At 42.2% G+C, this 24,256-nt stretch overlaps 1 protein-coding gene and 1 long non-coding RNA gene across 7 annotated transcripts in view; one reads left to right on the forward strand and one right to left on the reverse strand.

The window, feature by feature from the left end:
• SGCZ (sarcoglycan zeta) overlaps nucleotides 1–24,256 on the forward strand; it is an 889,976-nt gene that overhangs the window by 330,502 nt on the left and 535,218 nt on the right. The window contains exon 1 of one of the 6 annotated variants that reach the window (XM_053253770.1): nucleotides 4,598–5,096. The exons of the other annotated variants lie outside the window; for them this stretch is intronic. Coding sequence (XP_053109745.1) covers nucleotides 5,091–5,096 — 6 coding nt within the window. The 5' untranslated portion in view covers nucleotides 4,598–5,090. Of the gene's footprint in view, nucleotides 1–4,597; nucleotides 5,097–24,256 lie in introns of those variants that run through there. 6 annotated transcript variants of the gene reach the window in all.
• On the reverse strand, nucleotides 18,914–22,656 carry LOC128326616 (uncharacterized). The gene is made up of 3 exons (XR_008308143.1): nucleotides 22,472–22,656; nucleotides 19,854–20,041; nucleotides 18,914–18,997 (listed from the first exon to the last, which is right to left on the reverse strand). It is a non-coding gene; the product is annotated as an uncharacterized LOC128326616 (long non-coding RNA).

The following is a 24,256-nucleotide window of genomic DNA, read 5'->3' on the forward strand; positions in this document are numbered from 1 at the left end:
ACGCAAGCCCCAATGGATTCACATAGCTTCTTGACCATTCACAAACTAACTGGGACACAACACAGGTCCCTTGATCCACAGTTCAAATGAAAAACCAACTTGGACAACATAGTGCATTTGTGAGGAAAAAGAATTAAAACCACAGTACATGAACCTTGCTTAACAGTTCTCATGCAGACCTTTTGGATCCCAAGCCAGCTTAAGCATAGTGTATTTGAAAAAAATGTTGTTTATTTAGTTGTAATAGTTAGTTCCACTCTCACTAGGTGTATAGTACTCTATGGATAGAGAGAACGCTTTCTGGCAGCTCTATTGCAGTAGAGAAAAATTAATTAACAATCACAGTATTGACCAGTTTCCTTGAAATAAAAGACTACAGAGTCCTGCTATCCTGGACTACATGTGTGCCTCATTTCAGAACTCTAAGCCCAGCCATTTTTGAAATGTAAAGGGGGAGGGGGTCCTGGCACATTTTAATGAAGGCAAAGGGCAGATTCATTAACATGGGAGTGAGAATGATGGTACAGGGGCAAGGCCTTCAGTTCCCGAAGTTTTTGTAATTTTCTGCCATGAAACGAGCCACTTAGATGACTTTGACTATTTTCAAGGGTTTGTTTAATTCAAAAAATCATAAAAATAAATGGATTTTGTGAGTGGGAGAACACTCACAAAGAGAAAACAGCGGGAGAACAAAGCATGAGAACACATGCTTTGCATCTCTAGGCAGAACAGGGAAAGCCCCTACCTGAAACACTGGAGAGCTACTGCCAGTCAGTGTAGGCAATACTAACCTTGTTGTCTGATTCACTAAGGTGTCTCCATATGTTCATATATGTTCATAATTGTTAGGCAGAAAGTGAAAAGCGGGGCAACCCCTCCTTGCTAAACAAAGTTTTTGATTGATTGATTGAGTGCTGTCAAGTTGGTGTCGACTATATAGATTCTCTCCAGGATGATCTGTCTTCAACTTGGCCTTTAAGGTCTCTCAGTGGTGCATTCATTGCTGTCATAATCGAGTCCATCCACCTTGCTTCTGGTTGTTCTCGTCTCTTTCCTTCAGTTTTTCCCAGCATTATGGACTTCTCAAGGGAGCTGGGTCTTTGCATAATGTGTCCAAAGCGTGGTAGTTTGAGCCTGGTTATTTGTGCCTCAAGTGAAAATTCTGGATTGATTTGTTCTATGATCCATTTGTTTGTTTTCCTGGCTGTCCATGGTATCTTCAAAAGTCTTCTCCAGCACCAAAGTTCAAAAGCGTCAATACTTTTACTGTCCTGCTTCTTCAAAGTTCAGCTTTCGCATCCATAGAGTGTTACGGGGGAAACGATTGTCCGAACAATTCAAATTTTTGTAGGTATAGGCACGTCACAACATCTAAATATCCTTTCCAAGGCCTTCATTACAACCCTTCCAAGTGCTAGTCTGAGGCGTGTTTCTTGACTGCTGGATTCTTTACTGTTGATGGTCGATCCTAAAAGGCAGAAGCTATCCACTACTTCAGTGTCTTTTACCTGCCCTCAAAAAGATAGTTGTGTCAAACAAATATCTCCCTAGGGAAGAAGTGTCACAAAGACAGAGATAAAACTGCAAATCTAGGCCTTATCTGTTGTCCTAGCAAAATACATTTATCATGGTATAGAACATCATGAAGGAAGGCTTTCCTTGCAGAACGCAGGGTACATGGAGGTTCATTTTCTTATTAGATCTCTTATTGAATCAAAATGGGAAAGGGGTTTGTTTTGTGAAACATTGCCACCTCTGTTTTGTATCTTTATATTTTGTTGATAATTTGAGGGAGCTGTGAAACAGGACAAAAATGTTTGCACATTCCAAGTGAAGGCAGGAAGCACTGTGACATAATCATCTAGCCATATCTGATTTACTACTTGGCATTATGATGTCATCACATCATAAAACCTGATTAGCTGGATCACATAGCCAGCAAGAACATTTTAATAATGCCAACATAGTTGTTGAGAAGGAACAGCAAATATGAATGAACCAGTTCCAAAAAAGGTGAAGTTTGGGAGGTCCTTTGAGAATGTTTTATGAGACCTAAAGTTATATTTTTCATGCCAAAAATGTTCACGGAAACATCTTAAGTCTATAAAGATCCAGAGAAAATTGCACCATCTATGTGCAAAGCCAAATGGCTTGCCATGTGGAGACAGTCACCACAGGATGCAACTTGGCTTTGCATATTTTGATAGACCTCAACATAAGAACATCATACTAGGCTCATTCTCATGATTATTATCAGGGGAGAAGATTGTTTCCTACCCTAGTTGGGGAGTTGCATGTGCTCCCATTTTGTGGTAGTCTGTGAATTTAAAACAAGGCAGGGAGTTTACTTGTGTGGTTAACTTAGTACACCCTACCCAGATTTTCTCCCAAGCTTTGGAACGAGGTAGTAGAAACAACTGCAAGTTGCCTCCTTTTCACATAATACAAACTACTTTGATAACGTCCCTCAGTTTCAAAGGGGGATGGGATGTCATCCAGAATAGGGGGCTACTGTTCAAGAAACACAAGCCCAAAGGTTATGTAAATGCACAAAAGTAGTTAAATAGTCTTTGGATCCAAGCTCTGGATCTAAATCTTAAGGCCTTCACCATTTTGAGATGCTCAGGTCAACAAGGATGCACTTCACTCATTTTTAGGATCCTGAGAGTACTACTCTAAATTTATTAGACAATTTGCCTCAAAAGTTGTTCCACTGCTTCTTCTTTTTTAAAAGAATGAAGCATTGAACTGGGCTGCTTCCTGCAAGGTTAGTTTTCAGACTATAAAATCGGCTGTTGCTGCTAGCCCTGCTCTTACTTGTTTAGACACCAGCAGGCTCACTATTGTAACCACTGATGTAGAGTGCTTTCTGCATCAGAGAAGATGTATTCTGTCATTGAAAAAGAAGCTCTAGCATATTTCTGGGTGGTGAGGCACTTCAGGACTTACTTGTGGGGCAGAACATTCACTTTATGGTCAGACCATAAACCCTTATATGCTTTATTTAGTACTCGGAGATCAAGTCAAGCAACCCCTGGACTTTGGCCTCGAAGACCAGGGGTAAGAGCGCCACTGAGTGAGCTGGTGCTGTGGACTGATTGTTTGGTCGTGCCAACCTCCTTGCAAGCAAAAGTGATCAGAATTGCCCACGAATGTCACCTGGGCATGAGCTTGATTAAAAGGCGAATCAGTGAAAGTTTTTGGTGGCCACCTATGAACAAACACATTGAAGATGTGATCAGGCACTTTATGGCTTGTTTTGTATATGACAAGTCACAGAAAACTTTTGCCAGCCCTTTGACTTCAGTCAAGTAATGGTCCCTGGGGAAAATTTGCTCTGGGTATAATGGGGCCTTTTGATAATCAACCCCCAAACAAAAATTTGTTATAGTGATGGTGGATAACTATTCCAGGTGGCCAGAAGTTTTATTTGTTGACCACATTACTACAAACAAGGTGATCCAATTCATGGCTGCCGTTTTTGTGAGAGAAGGTCTTCCTAAAGAATGTGACGGACAATGGGACACAGCTTACCTCATTTGAAATGGAGTGATATTTGCATAACTGTGGGATAAAACACAAGACCATTCTTGTAACATCCTTGAGGGAATGGCTTAATGAAAAAATGAACAGATTAGTGAAATAAAGTTTACAAAACTTCCTGCTATGCAGCAACAATCCTGGAAAGAGGCAATCTGTGACACTCTGAGGTCGTTCACATGTGCGGGCAGTGGGGCCTGGTTGGTAGGCAGGGGGGAAGGCTGGTTAAACTTACCTTCCCCCCAGATGAGTGATCACATGTTTCTGGGAGCACAGACTGTGCTCCCAGAAAAGCAGCACTGAGTGGCACAGTGCCCAGCTCCGGAGGCTGGGACGATGCATCCTGGCTTCCAGAGATTCCACAATGCACCACATGACATGTGCAATGAATTGGAGGGTTCCCCAAGAGATGAGCATTTTAGGCTCCTGTCTCTGTGTGCGGCTGGGTTGGAAGCAGGAAAGGCCAGATTAAGGGAGCGCTGGCTCCCTCAACCTTGGCTAAAAACTGGGCTAGGCAAAGCTGCCCCGCTGGGATCGGGCCCAATCTCAGCAGTTCTCACATGCAGCCTTATAAGAATACGATGACAAATATGATGAATATTTATATACTGCTTTTCAACAAAACCTAGATAAATAAAATGGCTCCCTGTCCCCAAAGGGCTCACAATCTAAAAAAGAAATGTAAGATGGACACCAGCAACAGCCATTGGAGGGATGCTGTGCTGGGAATGGATAAGGGCAGTTGTTCTTCCCCTGCTTTAAAAAGGTGCTTCTTTGCTCTGTTAGCAGGGGACTTCCCTTGCCTGGGTTATGCCGCCTCTGCGAACAGCTTCTCCCTTTGCTTTCTGAACTACTCCTCATTCCACTACAGGAAAATCACCTTTTGAACTACTAAGAGGATGCAAAGCTACCACCAAATTTATACAACAGCAACAACTGATAGGGCTTTCCATGCCATCTCTCCTTGAGGATGCAGAGATTCATGATTGTATAAGGGAGAAGCAACAAAAATACAAATTATATGATGATCTTATATGTGGACCAGAAACAGGGTGTGAAACAGCAAACATTTCAGGTGGGGGGCTTTGAGTACAGCTGCCTTATAGTGAGAAAGGGTTGTTCCCAATATTCTGGACCAAAACAAATAATCAAAATCTGAGGCAATGCTGTCATAATGGATGATGGAAAGAAATGAGGCCTAGACCCAGGGCCGTCCATAAGGCGGGGTGACTGGGGCAATTGCCCCAAGCCCCACACTGACACAGGCCCTGCTCTGGGTACATTGCAGTGCAGCCTGTCCTCCTCTCTCCTCCAGTCCCAGCCACTTATCTTTCCCGCAGCCAATCTTTTGTGTCTGTGTGTAGCTTGAAAGGCTCCCAGGCAAGCTGCTAGAGTTCTGTCTTTCCTTGCTGTTTGGCAGGTGGGTGGGGCTTCCAGAGAGGCCTCCATGCAGGCCTCGCTGAAACCTGAAGCTTCGGAAAGAAGCAAGCAAGCAGGCAGGCAGGCATAGAGTGTCCAGCACCAGTGCTCTGCCCAGCCCAGCCTTAGTAATGGAGGTATGATGTGATTTCCTTTTTGTGGTTATTCCCCTCCACCCCTTGAATATTTAGGGACTGGCTTGCCATAGGGCTTTGGTATTGAGCAGAGTTGTAGGGCAGGGTGGGAGGAATATGTATTGAATTGAAGTGGATTGGACCGTTGGTTTTTAATTTTTTTTCTTTAATTTACAAAACCCCATCCAAAAAGTCCTATAAGTGGCTTGCTTCATGGCAGAAAATTATAAAAATGTCTGGAACTGAAACTCCCCCTTAGACCATCATTCCACTCCCATATTGAAGAATCTGCCCTTTGACTTCATAAAAAAGGGTAAAATGACCCCCTTTCTGCCCCAGCCTTTAAATCAACTGTCCCGGAATGACTTGTGAGAACTGTGAAGCATGTGTTGTGCTTTTTATTTTTATTACTTTAGAAATGCATTATACGTCCAAGCTGGTTGGACATATCCAAAAACCTCAATCACACTATTTACACTGTATGACATCAATCAGTATGATTCTGTAATGATGTGAAATGTTAAGGAGGCCCCGCACATGCTGATTCGCCCCAAGCCCCGCACCCTACTAGGATCAGCCTTGCCTTGACCACATGTTGAGGCGGGTCCCACGATCAGTGAGACCTGCCTCGAGAGAGTTAGCTCCCTGTAGACGAGCAGGGAGGCAGCCCTGGGTGGCCGGATCGGCCGGCCACATGACTGCCAGCTTCATTACGGAGCCAGTGGGGGCTGGGGGGATCGGGGGGCACACGGCCCCCGGAAGCTCCAGCATGCCCTACGCAAGCGCGCGGGGCATGCTGGAGAGTCCCCCAAGCCGGGAGGCTGCTTTTAAGCCTCCTGGTTGGGGGGGTTCTACTTTTGAGTTGCTGTGGTGCAGACCCACGCCATGGCAACACGCGATTGAAAAGCCCGGGTTAGCAGAGCGCTCGCTCCGCTAACCTCGGCTAAGGGGAGGGGCATTTCAGTGGGTTACCTGCTTTGCTGAGACTGGGCTTGGCTGTGAGTCTGGTGGTTCTCATGGTCATACAAAATCGGGCTAGGCTCCCTTAGCTCAATTTTGTATGACCGTGAGAATAGCCTCATAGTCTTGGGTTGGTTTTTTTTGTAAAATAAACCCTTGTATTGTAAATGAATTGAACTGATATTCCCAAACCTTTTCTTGTTGTAAATAATTGCTTTTATTAATTCATTGCTATTCTTAAAACTCTCCTTATTGTACATAGAATGTCTGTGTTAATATGGTTGCAAAGTCCCTCGGTGGCAAAGAATGCTGGCAGAGTCAAGAGTTCATGCCTGCTGTGTGTGTGTGTTTTTAGCTTCACATTGAGAAAGAACTGTTTGACAGTTTAATTTTGGAGGGAAGGGAAGTTTTGAAAAATTGAGGGAACTTTGTGTTATACGGATTGGATGGTTTAAAAAGAACTCTTGGTACAATTTGTGTATAAAAGGATGTTGCTTTTAGCACAGTTCAGTTTGGAAGTCAGAGTGGAGAGTCTGCATTTACAACAGCAAGAGTGTGCAGAGAGAAAGAAAGAAGGACAAGCAGTACAGTCAAGAAGCTACTTGTTGGAGAACTGGAGGAGCTGAGTCCAGTTCAAGGGAAGGAACTGCATCCAGCTGAAGAATTGCTAGCACAGACTGGGAGAGTCAGTGCTGTGGCTATAGCAAGAACCACTTATAGAGAGTGGTGTACTCTCTGGTAAAGGCTGAAATCCCTGAAGAACCAGGCTGGATTGAACCTGGATTGAACCTAAAGGTGACCCAGACCTGAGACAGCACCAGAAACAAGCCAGGCTGCTGACAAAGGAAGGCAACTGCAGAGGACTCTGTATTAGAGACCAGTTTCAGAATAGTTTAGTTGGATGTGACTTTCCAACCACCACCACCACCCGCCCTCCTTTATGCTCTTATGGTAACTGTTTTGTTTTCTAAGAGTGTGCTGTGTAAAGAAACCAAGAAGCTAATGTTTCAAATTGACTTATACTTTTCCAAAGTAAATGTTGTTACATGTAAAGATTAGAAGTGGTTGTTGTTTGATGGTCTCCATCCCATGCCTATAAGCCTTTCCACTCTACTGAGTTTTCTGGGGTTTTTTTTGCAAAGGTGTAAGGGCTGTTGTAGTAGATGCAGCCATAGAAAAGAAAAGTCTACTTGGTGGCAGTGGTAAAGAACTGATATAAGGGGGCTGGTGGGTTCCGAAATTCTTCCACACGTGGTGTCACAAATCGGGGATAGGCAGCTATTCCTCCACATACACTATGAGAAAAAAGGGGAAAGAGTCTGATCTCAAGAGAGGAGCTAGAGAGGACTTTGATCTTGCCTGCAGTTTTGACCTCATGGAGGAAGCTGGTGAAAGTGATGGAGAATCCTCTTTACCAGAAAAAAAAACCTCACTAACAGCTCCTGTGCAGAGAACCCCAAAATTAGGAGAAGAGTGTGTGACAGGAGACCACCTAAAATACTTCAAGACTTTGTCACTGATTTTTAAATCATTTCAATTCTGGTTGTTATAAAGAAGAGGGGTTTGTTGTTTTCTATCTAGTATCTTTTATATGTTGATGTTTAGAAGCTTGTCCCAGTGGGGATCCTGTAGATATTGTGGCGGGTGGAGTCAGAAAGGCGGAGAAAATAGAGTTGTTTCTGAATAAACTCTTAGTTAAATCTATATAAGATTACTTTGTGTTTGTGAGAGAAGCAGATATAAAATGTACTGCCCACTCCCAATATCTTTGCCCTTTCTCTTACTGAAATCTTGAATGACATAGCTGACTACAATCCAGCATGGAGATGGGTGTACTGAAACCCATTGATTTCATTGAGCTTAAGTGTTGTCTTGCTTTGTGCAGGATTGTGGCCATTTCATGTTTTCAATAATATTTCTTTTTAAGCTGCTTTGAATTAATTTTTGGAGCCCTAGGAAGAACAGAAATGAAAAACAATGTAGTTACTGGAGTTTCTTAAACCTAGACTGTTGTCAGCTAGTACTATACATGGATTCTGCTGGCTTTTATATGACATTGTCAAATACTTTGGAGAAGCTCCATTTCCTGCTGGCTTGGTTAGTTGCTCATGCTTTCCAGACAAACAAAATCACATAATTGCGTATTCTAATTTTGTGGTTACTTGAATTCACACTGATTATGTGATTAGATGTAATGACAATAATTACTGTATGAAAGTGGACAACAGTCTTTGAAGAGAAAAAAATTACAATAATTTAACAAGATAATACCTAGCACACAAGGACAGGCAAACTTTGTTTGCTCTGTTGTGAATTTATTCAAATATCATGGGCAACAGCTTGAACGGTTCATGCTCCGTTTATGAGATATTCCATATGCAAGGAAAACAGTAACAGTAGAGCAACATCTGCAAAAAGATTAGCCAGCTGTCTTTCTGTCCCCTGCAGAAGGATTCAAAGAATTTACCTCCAGAAGGGAGAAGATCCGGAGACTCTGTTTTATTCCCTGAGGACTAAACAGATCACTTGTCTCTTACTAGGAAACATTTCAGTTATTGCAGCTACAAGTAGCAAAGGAAACTCCTAAAGTAAATACAGTACGAGTCAGTTAGTGATGCAGATGATGTTTTAGATGTAGAGACTGTTGAATATGGTAGAAACTCATGAATGTTGCTCTTTCTTTTGCCCACCTTGCATCCAAAGTCCTAATACTTTTTGTTTATTTATAAGTCTAAACACATGTCCTAGCTTTGTTGAATTGCCCCAGAACTTCCTGAAACCTCAACATCATATCAGCTATGATCTTAGAGCAAAATGAATCCCCCAGGGTGTCAACAGGATTGTCTGGGCCCAATCCACTGTATGTGGTTTGCTTACACACACAATTTATTAGCAACTCTATGGTGTCCCGCGCTCCAACCTCAGTTTGCAAAGCATGCTGGGCAGCTTTTTTCTGCCACACCCCATCTCCCTGCCCCAGACCTGTTTACCAAGTTGCAAGGCATACAAACCACACCAAGCAACTATTCCCACCCCCAGTCTCAGACTGCCTGCCTGTCCACCAGTGTTCCATGTAATAGGGATTCCCAAATGATGTTGTCTACAACTGCCACCATCCCCAGCAAAATGACACTGCAGCTGGGGATGATGTGAGTTGTAGTCAACAGCATCTGGGAATCCGTTACAGGGAACATTGCTGTCCACCCACTCCTTCCTTCCAAGAGGGAGCTTACGTTTACAGCAGAACACTCTTCCACACTCTAGGCTTCTTTTGAAAAGGAATGATGGAGCAAATGTGTATTGAGGGCAGCATTCTACTGGCCTCCTTGCAGCGGCAAGGAGGGACAGTGGTGGGCAGGCAGGCAGGATGGCACCTTCTCTTTTGGCCCCCTTGCTGCCTTTGGGCCTGGTGCGGGAGGTTCTTTCCCCCTCCCCCGGCAGTGGCTCTCCTGAGCAGTGGTATGCCTCTGAACATCAGATGCCAGGGACAAACAGAGGAGCACTGTTGCCTTTATAGCTGCATCAGTGGCAGTCAGTGAGGGCGGTGCTGGGAGGGGGAGGCAAGAGGTACTATTGCAGAACAATAGCTGTCCTGTATTCAGACACAGATGTTGCTGAACCTTGGGAATGACGGGAGTTGTAGTTCAGCAACATCTGGGGTACCACAGCTTGGGAACCCCTGGTGAAGGGCATTCTACCTTACAGATGGGGAACCCAAGAGTAAGAGACACTGATGTGCCCAGAATCACTCAGTCTGGTGTCTCGTAGAAAGTATTAAGTCAGATGCTCTGTATTCATTTATGACTTGCATTTTGGTGGAACTAAGAAAGGTTTCATTAACACATAATCTTCAGTGTCTTGGAATTGTCTCAAAATGGGAAGTTAATCATTGTGACATACTCCTTTTGGCTATTTTATTTTCATTACTGCCCCTTCCACTGCTTGATTTACAGTTTGCCACCACTTATAATGCACACCAGTGCTTCTCTTAACAGTCTAGTGGCCTCATTCAAGAGGAGTTGACAGACTTCCAAGGTCTGTCATGATCTGGTAACTCTCCTCTGATTCATAAGGGATTAATTGCCCCTTAGCACTGGTGAGCTGTAATGCTGTCACCAAGGCTGTAGATCTGTCACTTTGATACATAAGATAATCAAGTTCTATGATAGACTCTCCATGCATGTTAATAGCTTGGAAAATGTAAGCAAGAAATGAAGAAAATACAGTAAACATGGACATTGGGACAGAATTGAGCTCATGCTTTTAATATGATAATCCCCAATATCTCCTGATTAGAGGTGAAATAATATTTAGTTCATCTGGTATTTGGATGGCAATTGTTGTTGCACTTTGCAGACTTGATGCTAGGCAGAAATATTAAAAATGGTCATTAGAATAATACAATTCAAAACTATAATCCTTCTTAGATTTTTCAAGTATTAAAAAATACTGAGGAAACATGGAGCAAATAGTTGTTAGGTTGATTTTAATGTTCTTAGGTTTCAGGGTTTGCATCCAAAATTGTCCTTCTAAAGACACAAACAAGTAGCCAATCAGTGCTCAAAGCACTAAGACTGGAAAACTGGGGAGTGTTCCAGTGCTGACCCCACAAAAATCTTGATTTATATTTGAAGGAAGAGTGCTAAAACTAATTCAAAATCATTGTTCACTTTGCATGAAAACGAAAATACAACTGTGCTTATCCACACTCAGTTTAAGTGTCTGGAGGTATGTTTTGATGTGCATGGTGAGACACATCCCCACCTGGGGTGTTCAGTTGTTACATACAACTAATTGCCCATGATTCGTGCTGAATTGGAGGCTCAGAAGTGAATTTAATCCAGTGCCAACAGTTCCCAGTATAAATTGTTTTGATGCCCCCAATGTAAGTATTTATTTAATAGTATATTACTAGAGTCTAATAGTACTTAGTAGACTCTAAGTAGTATTCAACAGGCAGGGGGTGAATGTAATTTTCTGCAAACAATGAATATTTATATATATTATATATAAATATTATATTATATATAAATATATTATAATATTTATATACTGCTTTTCAGCAAAAGTTCCCAAGCAGTTTACATAGATATAAATAAAATGTTCCCTGTCCCTAAAGGCTTCACAATCTAAAAAAAGAAACAAGATAGACACCAGCACCAGCCACTGGAGGGATGCTGTGCTGGGGATGGATATATTGTGAAGGAAGATTATATGAGGTTTACTTCCAATATCATTTAAGTTATACCCTTTGTGGTATAGTATATTACTATGCAATGTTCTGCCTGCCAAGAGCTTCCTCTTGATATCTAGCATATGCTGTGACTATAATTTCCTTACTCTTCAATCTTATTTCATTAGAGCTCTGGGATTTTATTTAGAAGTGATTTTCTCTGTGCCTATTTAATTGCATTACACCACCTAGAAATGTCTATATCAGGCGGTAGAGAAATATAATTGAAAATAAACAAACAAATAAACAAACAAATACATAAAATTCTCTTAATAACATTGCCAAAATATTATGCTACAATGGACATTCATGAGGCCTTGCTACTGATGAGTATTTTAAAAGAAGTCGGCATTATGGCAGAATCGATAGTGTGTGGGTGTAAGAACCAATCTGTTGTAGGGATTATTTTATCTGAACAATAGTACCTTTGCTGTTCAATGCTTGCAAATGCTGTAGAGGGGCACTTTTTCTTTGCTGAAAGTACAGTGAATATAATAAAGTAGGTGGTGTCCATGGAGTTTAGCAGTCATTGATACACGTTTATCACATTCCCAACTGCATATATTAGTCAAGGGTTCTCAAGCATCAACATTAGGTGCCTTCCCATGGCATCCTATGTTCAGTCATAATCATGGCTGAACCTTGCATTGTTTCTTTTCATCCTCCATCCTAGAGCAACTGGCTCAAAGAAAGATACTTGGACCTGTAGGGTACTACTATTAGTAGAAGAAGAATATGTTTATTGGGAATCAAGACATTTGATTCCAGGAGGAGGAGAGCTGGTCTTGTAGCAAGCATGAATTGTTATGAATGAGTTGCTAAGTAGGGTTGACCCTGGTTTGCATATGGATGGGAGACTACATCTGAGTACTGTAAGACATTCCCCTTAGGGGATGGGGCTGCTCTGGGAAGAGCATCTGCAGGCTTGCATGCAGAAGGTCCCAAGTTCCCTCCCTAGCATCTCCAAGATGGGGCTGAGAGAGACTCCTGCCTGCAACCTTGGAGATGCTGCTGCCAGTCTATGTAGACAATACTGAGCTAGATGGACCAATGGTCTGACTTGGTTTTAGGCAGCTTCCTATGTAACTGCCTGATACCAAGTCAGACCATTGGTGCCAGTGATAAATAAACGCTGCTCATTAACATTTTCACCTTCCCTGATAGCAATCCATTGAGAAAACCTTTTGAAAACTACTAATATAAACTATGGCTATTCTACTGCAGTTGGTTCAAAATAGGGCTACAAGATTATTAACTGGGGCTGGGTGTTTTGATCATATCAAGACAGTATTTTGTCAGCTGCATTGGCTCCCAGTCTGTTTAAAAGCCCAATTCAAAGTGTTGCTTTTAATCTTTAAAGCCCTAAATAGCTTTGGACCAGTCTACCTGAGAGAGCATCTTGCTCCGAATGCCCTGCCAAATAAGGTGAGGTGGGTAGCCTTTTCAGGAATAGCAGCACCCTGTTTATGGAATAGCCTTCTCAGTGAGGCTTGCCTGGCATTGTCACTCATTCTTTTAAATGCCAGGTAAAGACCTTTTTGTTCACCTAGGCCTTTTAAAGTTTTTTTAAAAAAGATTTAAAAATGTTTTTGTATTTATTTTATTGTATCAAATCAATATTACGTTTTATTCTATTGTTTTGTTTTATTGTGAACCACCCAGAGAACAATTTGTTATGGGGTGGCTGACAAATAACATCACCATCACCATTATTATATTAATAAGAGCCTTCTCATATGATATACCAGGGATTGAACCTGGAATTTTCTGCATGCAAATCAAATGTTCTGTCACTGAGCTAGCTATGACCCATTGGCAATGACAAAGATCCATGAACACCAGCCATTCCATTGTCAACAGTGGAGAAGTCCTAGCTTGGGTGCTGAATTGTGGAGGAAATACTGCCATCATCTGATCCTAAGCATAAAGTACGTTTCTGAAAGTGGGAGCAAAAAAGTCTTTAACTATGGCGTTGTCTTAACTCTATGTTCCTGATTTAAAGGGAAATAAAACCTATAACAACAATAATCAATCTGAAACATTTCCATTAGATGTAAGGTTCACACAAAAAATATATACAAAAGCTCTGATTCCTTTTCTCCTGCATGCTGAAATCCCATTGAGAAACAACTTGCATCCTATAACAATGGCAGCTTTCATATTTAGAAAAGAAATGCAATTTTAATTTAGCCTATAATGATACTTTAATAGACCCGCCTGTTATTAGCCATGCCAGCCTGATTGCTTTCCTGACTGCAGTTTTCAATTAAGCATAATGTGTCCTATTCATGGGCAGAGGAGAAGAGAGGAAGGGGGTGGGGACTATTTTTGTTGGCAAATCATAGACTTGAATAGGCACTTAGAGAAAATGCATCTTGTAAAGCTGTTCTGGGTTTCAATGAGACTGATTTTTCTAGATTTAGCTAAATGCATTTAAGTTGATTAAAGGTGTTTTCCCTGTTGTGTTCTGTATAACTATGTTTTAAATTCTATTTTGCATCTTTTAGCTTCCATCACAGAACCATGGGGAGTTGGGGAGAGATTAAGAGCAGAAGAGTGTATAATTTTTTCCTCAAGAGAGCCATACTGGGTTTCTAATAATCACAATATTTTGATGCAAGGCCCATCAGAAAAGAAAAAGGGGGGCAAGAACACGTATTACTTTTGTCATGGGTATAAAGCAGAACACCTCCAACCTTGCAACTGATCTCTCTCCTTGCAGCAATAGCGGCGAGTATTTATGATGTGAAATGGTGTTCAATTTTGGGGGTCATTTAAAAATTTTAAAATGACCAAAAATTTCATATCCCGCCGATAAACTTCAAATGAAGCAATCAAGTTGGTTTACATAATGGGGTTAAAAACAGAACTCAGAAAAGAGTAAACATTGTTTTAAACATCTACTAATAAAAACCAGCAGGCCATGAAAGAAAATGCCATTTCAGAGGGGAACAATAAATCATTCAGCAAACAGGTCAAAAGCCTATTGAAACAGGTGCATCTTCAATTGATGATGGAATTAGAGATGTGTGAGCTCTGCCATGCTCCCTTTGAATTAGCTTGGAAACAATCCAATCATTCCCCCCCCCCCCCCACACACAAAACAACAACAACAACTGGGGAATAAAAATTGCACCATTTTATGAGCCACTTAGGTTTGGAAAAATATTCCTCCCCCACAAACTTCTCTTCGCCAGTCATATATGTTCCAAACCTTCTTTTTCTAGCAGTATCAATTCACAAAGACATGGGGGGAGAAATAGGCGATAAAAGCAACACATTTAAAGAGCTTTTAAAAAAATTGTCATTATCAATCCTGAATTATCTTTAGCCCCAATCTTAAGCAACATATAACCATCATTGCTCATAAAGAGCAAAAGAAGAACCAAAAGCACAGGTAGGCTTTTAAGGTTTTAGAAATCCCCAGACAGGCCAAGATATGCTTTCTAAGGAAAGAAGCTGGTGTAATTCCAAAACGTGTCCAATCAAGTTCTGGAAAACTTTCTCCATTCAACTAGCTAAGCAATTTTTCCAGCAATCACTTTACTGCAAGACTTGTGGCCATTTCAAGCCTCTCTTGCCAGTATCCCTTTAGACTATGATCAGGTTTTTTGAGCCCCACAAATATTTCATTCTCGATCCCTTGGGAGTTTTATGTGCCTGGCAATTGGACTGAGCTTCCAGGGTTATCTTGTCTCTGAGTTAAGAATGTACTAGAGCTGTGTACAGAAGCTGGCATTGAAGTCTGGGTTACGGGGATTTGATGGGATTTATCATGGAGCTTTGTTAATTGTCCATTTCAGGTATCCAATTCCATAGATAGTGCAATCTTTTTACTTCCAATTTTCATCTCTGTGCACTATCAGAAATATAAGCATCAGTCTTAGTGACTGGGAAAAGGTATCATTTTGATTTTATACTTCAAGGCTGCCATCCTGCACACTCACTGGGGAGTAAAGGGAGCAGCTGTAGCTCAGTGGTAGGGAACAAAGGAGCCAGTGTGGTGTAGTGGTTAGAGTGCTGGACTAGGACCGGGGAGACCTGAGTTCAAATCCCCATTCAGCTATAAAACTAGCTGGATGACTCTGAGCCAGTCACTTCTCTCTCAGCCTAAACTACTTCACAGGGTTGTTGTGAAAGAGAAACTTGTGAAAGAGAAACTCAAGTATGTAGTACACCGCTCTGGGCTCCTTGGAGGAAGAGCGGGATATAAATGTAAAAACAAACAAACAAACATGCTTTGCATGCAGAATGTCCTAGGTCAAATCCCTGGTATCTTTGGATAGGGCTTGGAAAGATTCCTGTCTGAAACCCTGGAGAACTGCTGCCAGTCAGTTTTGACAACATTGAGCTAGATGGACTGACTCAGTAGAAGGCAGCTTCTTCTGTTCTTTGGAACTCAGGAAGATTTACTTCTCAATAAACATGCATTAGACTGGGCTGCAAACCTATTTCTCTTGTGTGTCAGTAAGGTGAGCTGAAGATGTATGCCATTTTCTCAGAAGTAACCAACCAAGTTTAATGGGGCCTGCATTCCAGGAAGTGAACATTTGATTCCAACCCAAATGAGGCACACTTTGTCATGAACTCTGCCACCAATTAAGATCATCAGAGGAGGTTTGTTTGTAGTTACCACTGGCTCATCTGGTGGTGACTCAGCAGTGAGTCCTTTCTATAGTTTTCTATAGTTCCACAGCTCCAGGACGGCAGAATGCATTCCCTGTTGAATTAAGAGTTGCACCATCTCTGATGGTCTTCAGTAGAGCACTGAAGACACACCAGTTCAGTCAGGCTTTTAGTTGATTTTTAAAATTTGATTTGAAAATCTAATTTACCTATTAACTCTTGATTTTAAAATTTACAGATTGTTTTAATTAGTTGTAAACCACTTTGCAATCTGGTTACAGATGGTATATAAATATAAATAAATAAATAAATAAAATGTTCATTGAAGTCAGTCGAACTTTATAGTATAATTAAGCATTCCAATCCACTCGCTTTCAAAGGGACTGATTTCACCAAGAGAAAGCTAAGAGCATGCTTAACTCTAATGGAGAAATTGATGTAAATGTTGCTGAAAATTGACTGGATTGTGTACCACAGTGTTAATACATCAGGGGGTTGTTTTATTAGGGTTGCAGTGTATCTCAAGTGCAGCTAAATATTCACATTGTGTATAATATTCACATTTTCTTTGGAGTTACTCTTTCAGTTCCCACTGAGGTTTTGCTGCAGTGGCTGCTGGCATGTAGCTTCCTTTTGCTCTCGAATCAGCAAACTGCCAAGCCATCCATCCAACAATAGTTTGTAGGTCCCAAGACATGTTTAATTCACTTTTGCTTGTAAAACCTAAATGGTGGCTTGCTCGGTATTCCCAGCATGGTGTGTGTGAGTAGAGAGCTGAAAGAGATAGCAGTTGACGATACTACCCCTTCAAATAACTGCTGTGGCATAAAGAGAGCTTGTGAGTATTCCAGGAGGCATTCAAGAAAGAAGCCATGTTAGTACAGTATCTACAATCCAGCCAGAATTCAGCACTTTTAAGAGAGATTGATTTCAGAGGGAGAGTCTGAAGCATCAACCTTCAGAGGTCCTTGGAGCAGGGTTGCCAACTCTGAAGTTATTCCTGGAGACACCCCCCCCCACTTTTTTCCAGTATTTTAACAATTATTTTAATGATCAAGCCATTAAAATCTCCAGGATTGCTTTCAGTAGCCATTGGGAGATGGGTGCCAATTCCTAGAGACTCCACGCCAATTCTGGAGGGTTGGCAATTCTACTTTGCTGGGGTGGTAGTTCCAGCTCAAGGAATGCCATTTAAAAAACATCTTAAAACACACCTTTTTAAGGAGGCTTTTTAATATTATTATTATTTTGTTATTTCTGGTAGGTTCTTTAGCCTCTTTAGCTTTTTATAATTTTCAGTTTTAATTTGAACCTAATAATTGTTTTTAATCTAACTTTTTTAAAAATTAATTTTATTACTTGTATCTGTGTCTATCTTATTGTTGTAAGCTGCCCTGAGCATTATTATTATTATTATTATTATTATTATTATTATTATTATTATTAATTCAATTTCTATACCGCCCTTCCAAAAATGGCTGAGGGCGGTTTGCACAGAGAAATAATAAATAAATAAATAAGATGGATCCCTGTCCCCAAAGGGCTCACAGTGTAAAAAGAAACATCAGATAGATACCAGCAACAAAGATAGCAGCAACAGTCACTGGAGGTACTGTGCTGGGGGTGGATAGGGCCAGTTACTCTCCCCCTGCTAAATAAAGAGAATCACCACGTTAAAAGGTGCCTTTTTGCCAAGTTAGCAGGGAGGGGAGGGGTATTAATATTTTAAATAAATAAATAAAATAAGGGGGCTGGTTTTCAGAAGGACTTGGTAAGTAGATCCTAAATCAGGGCTGCACAACTTTGGCCCTCCTGAAGATGTTGCCCTACAACTCTCATCATCCTTGACTATTGGCCACTATGGCTGAGGATGATGGGAGTTGTAGACCAAAAAGAGCTGGAGGGCCAAAGTTGTGCTGCCCTGTCCTAAATGGATATTAGGGCCTGCACCTAGCACCTCCACAGCCTGTGCAACCCAGTAGAGTTCCCCAGGATTTCTGGGTGCCTCTTCATAACAGACAGTCTAGACCTGATGAGATAAAAGTGAAACTAATACCCCTTCCCTTCTCCAATCACCAGACTCCTTCCATAGTGTTACCTGAGTGCCCTAGAAAAGGAGGAAGGATGATAACTAAATGCACAAGACAACAAACACCAGGAGTTCTAAGGTGAAAGTGGGATGGGGGCTCCAGAAGATTAAAGGACTATCTGCATTTCTCCAGTATATCAAATGAGCATCTGATATATTGATATAGAAATAAATTATAAAAGAAAATATTTTGTCTAGCTTGAAAGCATATTCTATATCAGATTAGATTTCTAAAGCCATAATTGTGTGTTGGCATTGTATTAGTGAAATTAAATGATTGGTAATTTTGTTGAAAGTAACAGGTCTTTAAATTTTTAAATGGGCAGTTGATGAGTTTTACACCTCTGCAGATGTAGCAGATGGATTCTCACTTCGTTGGAATGCAGATACTGTATTCTGTCTGTATACCTCCGAGCAGGCTGTTGTGTTTTAGATTTAGAGTCATGCTTCATAATCTGCAGAATATTAATATGGAGACAGTCTCTGGTACTGAGATATTATAAAGCATTTTTAATAGTATTCACATTGGTTACCAATTCAGAAAAGAGTTACATGAAACCAGAAATGTCTGTGCTTATGGAGAAACAAGATATATGGTTGCCAAATGCAACATGGTTGCTTGATGCAGTCCTCCTCTATTTCTCTTAAACATTGCTTGCTGCTTTTTATACTCTCTCTCTCTCTCTCTCACACACACACACACATACACACTCATACTCACATACATCCTTCTACATCCCCTTTCAGCTTGAGAAAGGGGTGTTACCTGCTACCTGTCTGACATGTATATCCTTCCGACTTATAATTTCCACACCTTTCAGGAAAATATCACCTAACCCACTGATGAAATACCAACCAATAATTCTGGGCTATTAACCAGCAATCTGCCTAACAAAAGAAATGGTCAGCTAGAAGTCAACAATATAATTCTTTATTATACCATTCTATTGTTGCTGATGATCAGATAAATGGATTTCTTCTTAATTTCTAGAGCAGCTGTCAAAACAGAATACATAGGACTGGTCTATTATATGAAAACATTATTATGGTATAATAAAACAGTATTCTAAAGCCCTGCATAGTTTCTTACTCTATGTTCAGATATTCTGTAAATCTTTGGGGGCATAACGCACCAGGAAGCCCCATTGAAATTCAAAGGCGTTCAAGAGCCTTGCTGTGCTCAAGGTTGCCATCCCAGGTGCCTTAGGAATTGCTTTCTACTCATCATCATAGTGCTGCTGCAATTGGCAAAGGAGGAAAATTCTGTTGCAAATGTTTTGACCCAACTGCTGTTAGGAATCTTGCAGTAGCAAAACATACAAAGAAAGGAGTTTATATAGATGAGGAAGGGGCATGGCCAATGCCACTAGGAGTGAGTTAAAATGGTAACTGGAGCACTCAAAGCCTTGCAGCTGTTGCCAAGTACAATAAACTTCCCAGGGCAATGGTGCAATGTATGCACATTAACTCATGTGGCACATGTGAGCACATGATTAATGATTTTATGGAAGAAGGAAATTATTGAGAGTGAAGTGTATTGTTGAAATACGCTCCAAGCCTCTGAGTAGCTTTACAATGTCTGCTGCAATCACAAAAGCAAACAAACAAAAGCTCTTTTTGTTTCCCTTGTAAATGAAGCTGAGGTCAATATTGGCAATTACATTGGCCTGAACTTCCATAGCAGCAGCATCCTGCCCTTCACTACTGACATTTTTGAAATCCAGCTTCTCCTGCACTGACACCCATTTCAATTATCACAGGTTACAAGATCTTACATTTGTGACACCCAGATTACCCAACAAAACACTTGTAAATAATGGAAACACACTTTGTAAATAGTTAACATTCTCACCTTTGACATTTGAAAGCATGGACCATACACAGATTCTCCCACTACAGTGTTCTTGTCTCTCTTCTAGGCTGCTTTGAAAATCGTGACTGCAGAACTTGTCATCCACCAAGCCAAACACAGCTCAACAGCTATGTATATTGGTCAATAAAGGACTCTGTAAAGCTTCGTGGTTTTGCCGCCTGCCTGTACTATTGAAATAGAAGGGTGATTATCAAGCAACTGGCAGCCCATAGTACTTAGCTGATGGGCTATGTGGAGTTTGATAGGTTGCATGTGTTTGTAGGTGCACTCACATCATCATAATACTACTTTCCATTTGTCTAGTGTTTTCTGAGTGTGAAAAGCAATTCACATAGTTAATCTTGATGTAATACTGCAACAACCCTGTAAAGCAGTGGCGTAATGAGGGCAGAGTGGCCCGTATTCCATACAGGAACTCTCTGTGCACCCCTCCAGTGGTGCGGAGCCCTTTGCTAACCTGCTGGCCGGCTGGCTGCTTCTGCTGCCAATCACCACACTGTCCCACCCGCTACTCGCTCACCTGGCTCTGGGGCCGGTGGGAAGCAGGGAAGCCCTGAATGAGGCCTTCTCATTTCCCACTGGCCTGGAGCTTGCTGGGAATGCAGGATGCACATGTGCTACCTGTTCTGCAATTCCAGCCAGTTCCGGGCTAGTGGGAAGCAGGAAGACCCAATTTGAGGCTTCCCCGCTTTCCACCAGCCAAAAATGGGGTGGGCAGGCGAAATGGCAAGTGGCAGCAGCAGGAGTGGCTGGCCAGAGAGTGGCAGGGGGAGCGAGTGGCAGGACGTTGCATACATATCCAATATCCAATGTAGGGACCATAAATGAAACAAGTAAGTTGAAGCCTAGTTCTGGAGAGAGAAAAGATGTTTCAGAAGGGAAGGGGACCTGCAGAATTAGGTGATCATAGAAGAAGGGTTTCTTTGACTTAAAACCTTCCTGACACTTCTGCCCAGTTTATATATCTCTGCTGCTACCAATCTCTTATTATTCTTTATCTCCTCCTGTAGTAGGTGTGGTATTAAGAAATGTTTTAAATCATTGGTGGACTATAGGACTTGCGTATATTAAAAACCCTTTTTATTCAGTAAATTCAGTCAAGTGTTAAAGAATGGAAGAATAAACAATATACTGAAGAGGTTGAAGGGATTGGTTTAATGGCAGGTCTTAGTTCTATTTCACAAGCCAGGTTCCCTTTCTCCCTTCCCTGGAGCCACTGTAACTCAAGCCCCAGAATAAAGTGGCCTTGTTCTCTCTTTCTCCCAGTCAGCTGTTGGTTTTCAGTTGGTGGCTGACAGTTGAGCACTGAAGATGCTGTGAAAACGTTTTGTTTCTGAAGACTAGGCCAGTGGCCTGAGCCTGACAAGCAGCTTCCGGAAAGGCTTTTTGACAGGAACCACAAGATCTCCACAGATATCACCTCCAGTGTGTCTGCCCTTACACTCTCTAGGGATGTATGCACCAGCTCAAGGTTGGGCTGGTTCGCCATTAGGAACATAGGAGGCTGCCATATACTGAGTCAGACCATAGGTCCATCTCGCTCAGTATTGTCTACACAGACTGGCAGCGGCTTCTCCAAGGTTGCAGGCAGGAATCTCTCTCAGCCCTATCTTGGAGATGCCAGGGAAGGAACTTGGAACCTTCTGCTCCTCCCAGAGCGGCTCCATCCCCTGAGGGGAATATCTTACAGTGCTCACACTTTGAGTCTCCCTTTCGTATGCAACCAGGGCAGACCCTGCTTACCTAAGGGGACAAGTCATGCTTGCTACCACAAGACCAGCTCTCTTCTCTTGAACCAGGCCTGTTTGATGGCTCGCCCTTGGGCCAAAAAGGGCCTGGTTCGGTTTGGCTCAGCTTGACTTCTTGCTGAACCACCTGGACCAGTTCAGGGGTTCTAAATGTGGGGATTTTTTAAAAAACTCACTGCTGGGTCTGCGTCATCCAGCTGCCTCGGGGGGGGGGGGTGCTGCCACAGCCGCTGGGGGTCTCAGTTGGTTCCCCCTCCTCCCACCGGCCTCCATCTGGTCTTCGGCTGTTAAGGCCTGGGTTTGGGCCTTCCCAGCCCTCTCCCAGCTCACAATGGCCGTTTTGAAGACCATCATGCTTGAGCACTGGCCATTTGCATGCCTGGACCCGGAAGCTCCTTTGGGCTGCATGCATACATTGTTGAGATGCTGGCCATTATATATTCCTTTCTTTGAAATAATCTCTGTGTAGTAAAATTCATGTGTACACCACCACCACCACTGTTTAAACTGGTAATTTTAAACCGAACATAATACCTTGCAACTCATGTACTTGCATCAAAAGAAGCATTCTGTATTGCATAAGTGACACAGCTTGAATGATTTTTTTCTTATTTAGGGGTTAGTGTAGGAAAAAAACAGGTATAATGTAGCCCTTTATATCCATTGAATGCGTCATAAATATTGTGATCACCTCTCCCCCCTCTCCCCCTTGCTGGCCACATTCTTATGTAACACGAAATTGGAGGTCCCTTCATCTCCACTTTCGCAAACTGTACATCTGAATGTGGGCAATCACAGTCATAGCAAAAAATGGACTTATGGTTTATCTCCCTAAACTCTATTCTGTACCTTCGGTTATCTCTGTGTTTTGTGGCCTCCACCTCCATTTTGACGGTGCCAGTGTGACATCGAAACGCTAGCACAGCTGTTAGCCTTCTCCCAAGCTGGAGTTGAGATAGGAAGCTCCTCCCTTGCTCTGGCTGCTATTGGCTGTGTGGGCTGTCCTTAATGAAAGAAGGAAGCCCACACAGCCAGCTCCCTTGCCTCTCTGCAGTCTCACTGACTGCAGAGAGGATGCTCTCCAGTATGTCCAAATGCAGGCAGGAGAGCAGGGGGCAGGGGGGCACAGAGGCAGTCTCTCCCCTCCCTCCGAAAGTCCCCAAATTTCTGTTACACATTCTAGTGTGACCATGAATCACAATCTGGGAAAGAGCTATGCAGATATGGTCAGAGCTAGTTCAAAATGACCCCGACTGAATTTTATGGGACAGAGTAACCTGGCTGCTATTCAGTCCTATGGGGAAAAGGAAATGCTGCACCTGTGGTAATTTTTCTTTCAGGGCAAAACCTGCCTATTATCACTGATACTGGGAGGCAAGCCTCTTCTGCTTCAACAGCCCCATGAGATGCATTGAACATTGCCCCGGAGAGAGAGAGAGAGAGAGAGAGAGAGAGAGAGAGAGAGAGAGAGAGAGAGATGGGCACTTAGCTAGTATATTAAGAGGGAAGGCAGCTTAAGGCCTATTTGTTCACTAAGCTCTATTTTCTCCAAGAAAGGTTTCTCCAGTCCACCGGAATTACCATCCCACAGATAAGTGGCACATGGCACCTACATAAAACCACACAGCCTAAGAAAAATCTTTGGTATCCTGCTTTGGTATCCGCACTTGCCTTACTCTGTATATACAGCAAGCAGTGACATGTCAGCTGGAAGCAGGCAGCAGGCATCACAGCGGCTGGTCTTCCTTGCATGCATGCTCTTTGTTCCCTCCAGCAACTCACTTCTGTGCTTTGTTGGCTCTTAAAATGGAGGCTACAAAGCACAACAGTTTGCTGGAGGACAGAGAGACAGACCAGCCAGTGGTGCTTAATGCAGGTGAAGAACAGTGCTGAATGCCGCTGGGAAGAAGAGAGGCAGCAATCAGCACAGGGCTTCCAGCCCAGCAGTGAGTTGGGCAGCTGGGGCATGACCAGAAATGTGATCAGTGATGTGGGGGATGGAGCAGCATCAGTGCCCAGCTGACACAGTTGTAGGCACCAGTAAGAGTGGAATGCTTGATTTGTTTTGAGTGGCACCCTACTGAAGTTGTCCCTGCACATCATCACATCAAAATCATTTTTTGCAGTGTTTTATCCATTTGTATGTTTGCATCAGCAACATGCATGGGGAGAGAGTATATGAATATTCTTAGTAGTTTTTTAAAAGACATAAAATGGTAAACCTCAACTGATCAGAGAGGAGGTAACGGAACAGCCACATGGGAGAGGATATGCTGTATCCTAAACAGCCAGAGGATTTTTTGCTAACTCAGTAGGGTAGTTTGGAGGAAGAACTTACTATCTTCTTCCTCCCCTGCTACTAAGATCTATCTTGCTGATACTGTAAAGCCTCTCAAAATGCTAAGATTAGATGGAATTTCTTCCTTTCTGCTATTTTTTGTGAACATATTTTGCCTGTGCAAATTCCACATAGCTGATTACCTCTATTTAATGAAACCTGAGTGGAATTCTACAAGGTTTTAAAGTTCTCTCTGTGCTTTGTTGAAAACTTCAAATCATTTGTGTTTGCTGAAAGACCTCTCTGGGAGGAAAGGTGCAGAGCAGAACATACGTAATTTTAAAAGATTTAATCTA

The sequence above is a fragment of the Hemicordylus capensis genome, chromosome 5 (assembly GCF_027244095.1).
Source record: "Hemicordylus capensis ecotype Gifberg chromosome 5, rHemCap1.1.pri, whole genome shotgun sequence".
Classification (NCBI taxonomy): Eukaryota; Metazoa; Chordata; class Lepidosauria; order Squamata; family Cordylidae; genus Hemicordylus; species Hemicordylus capensis.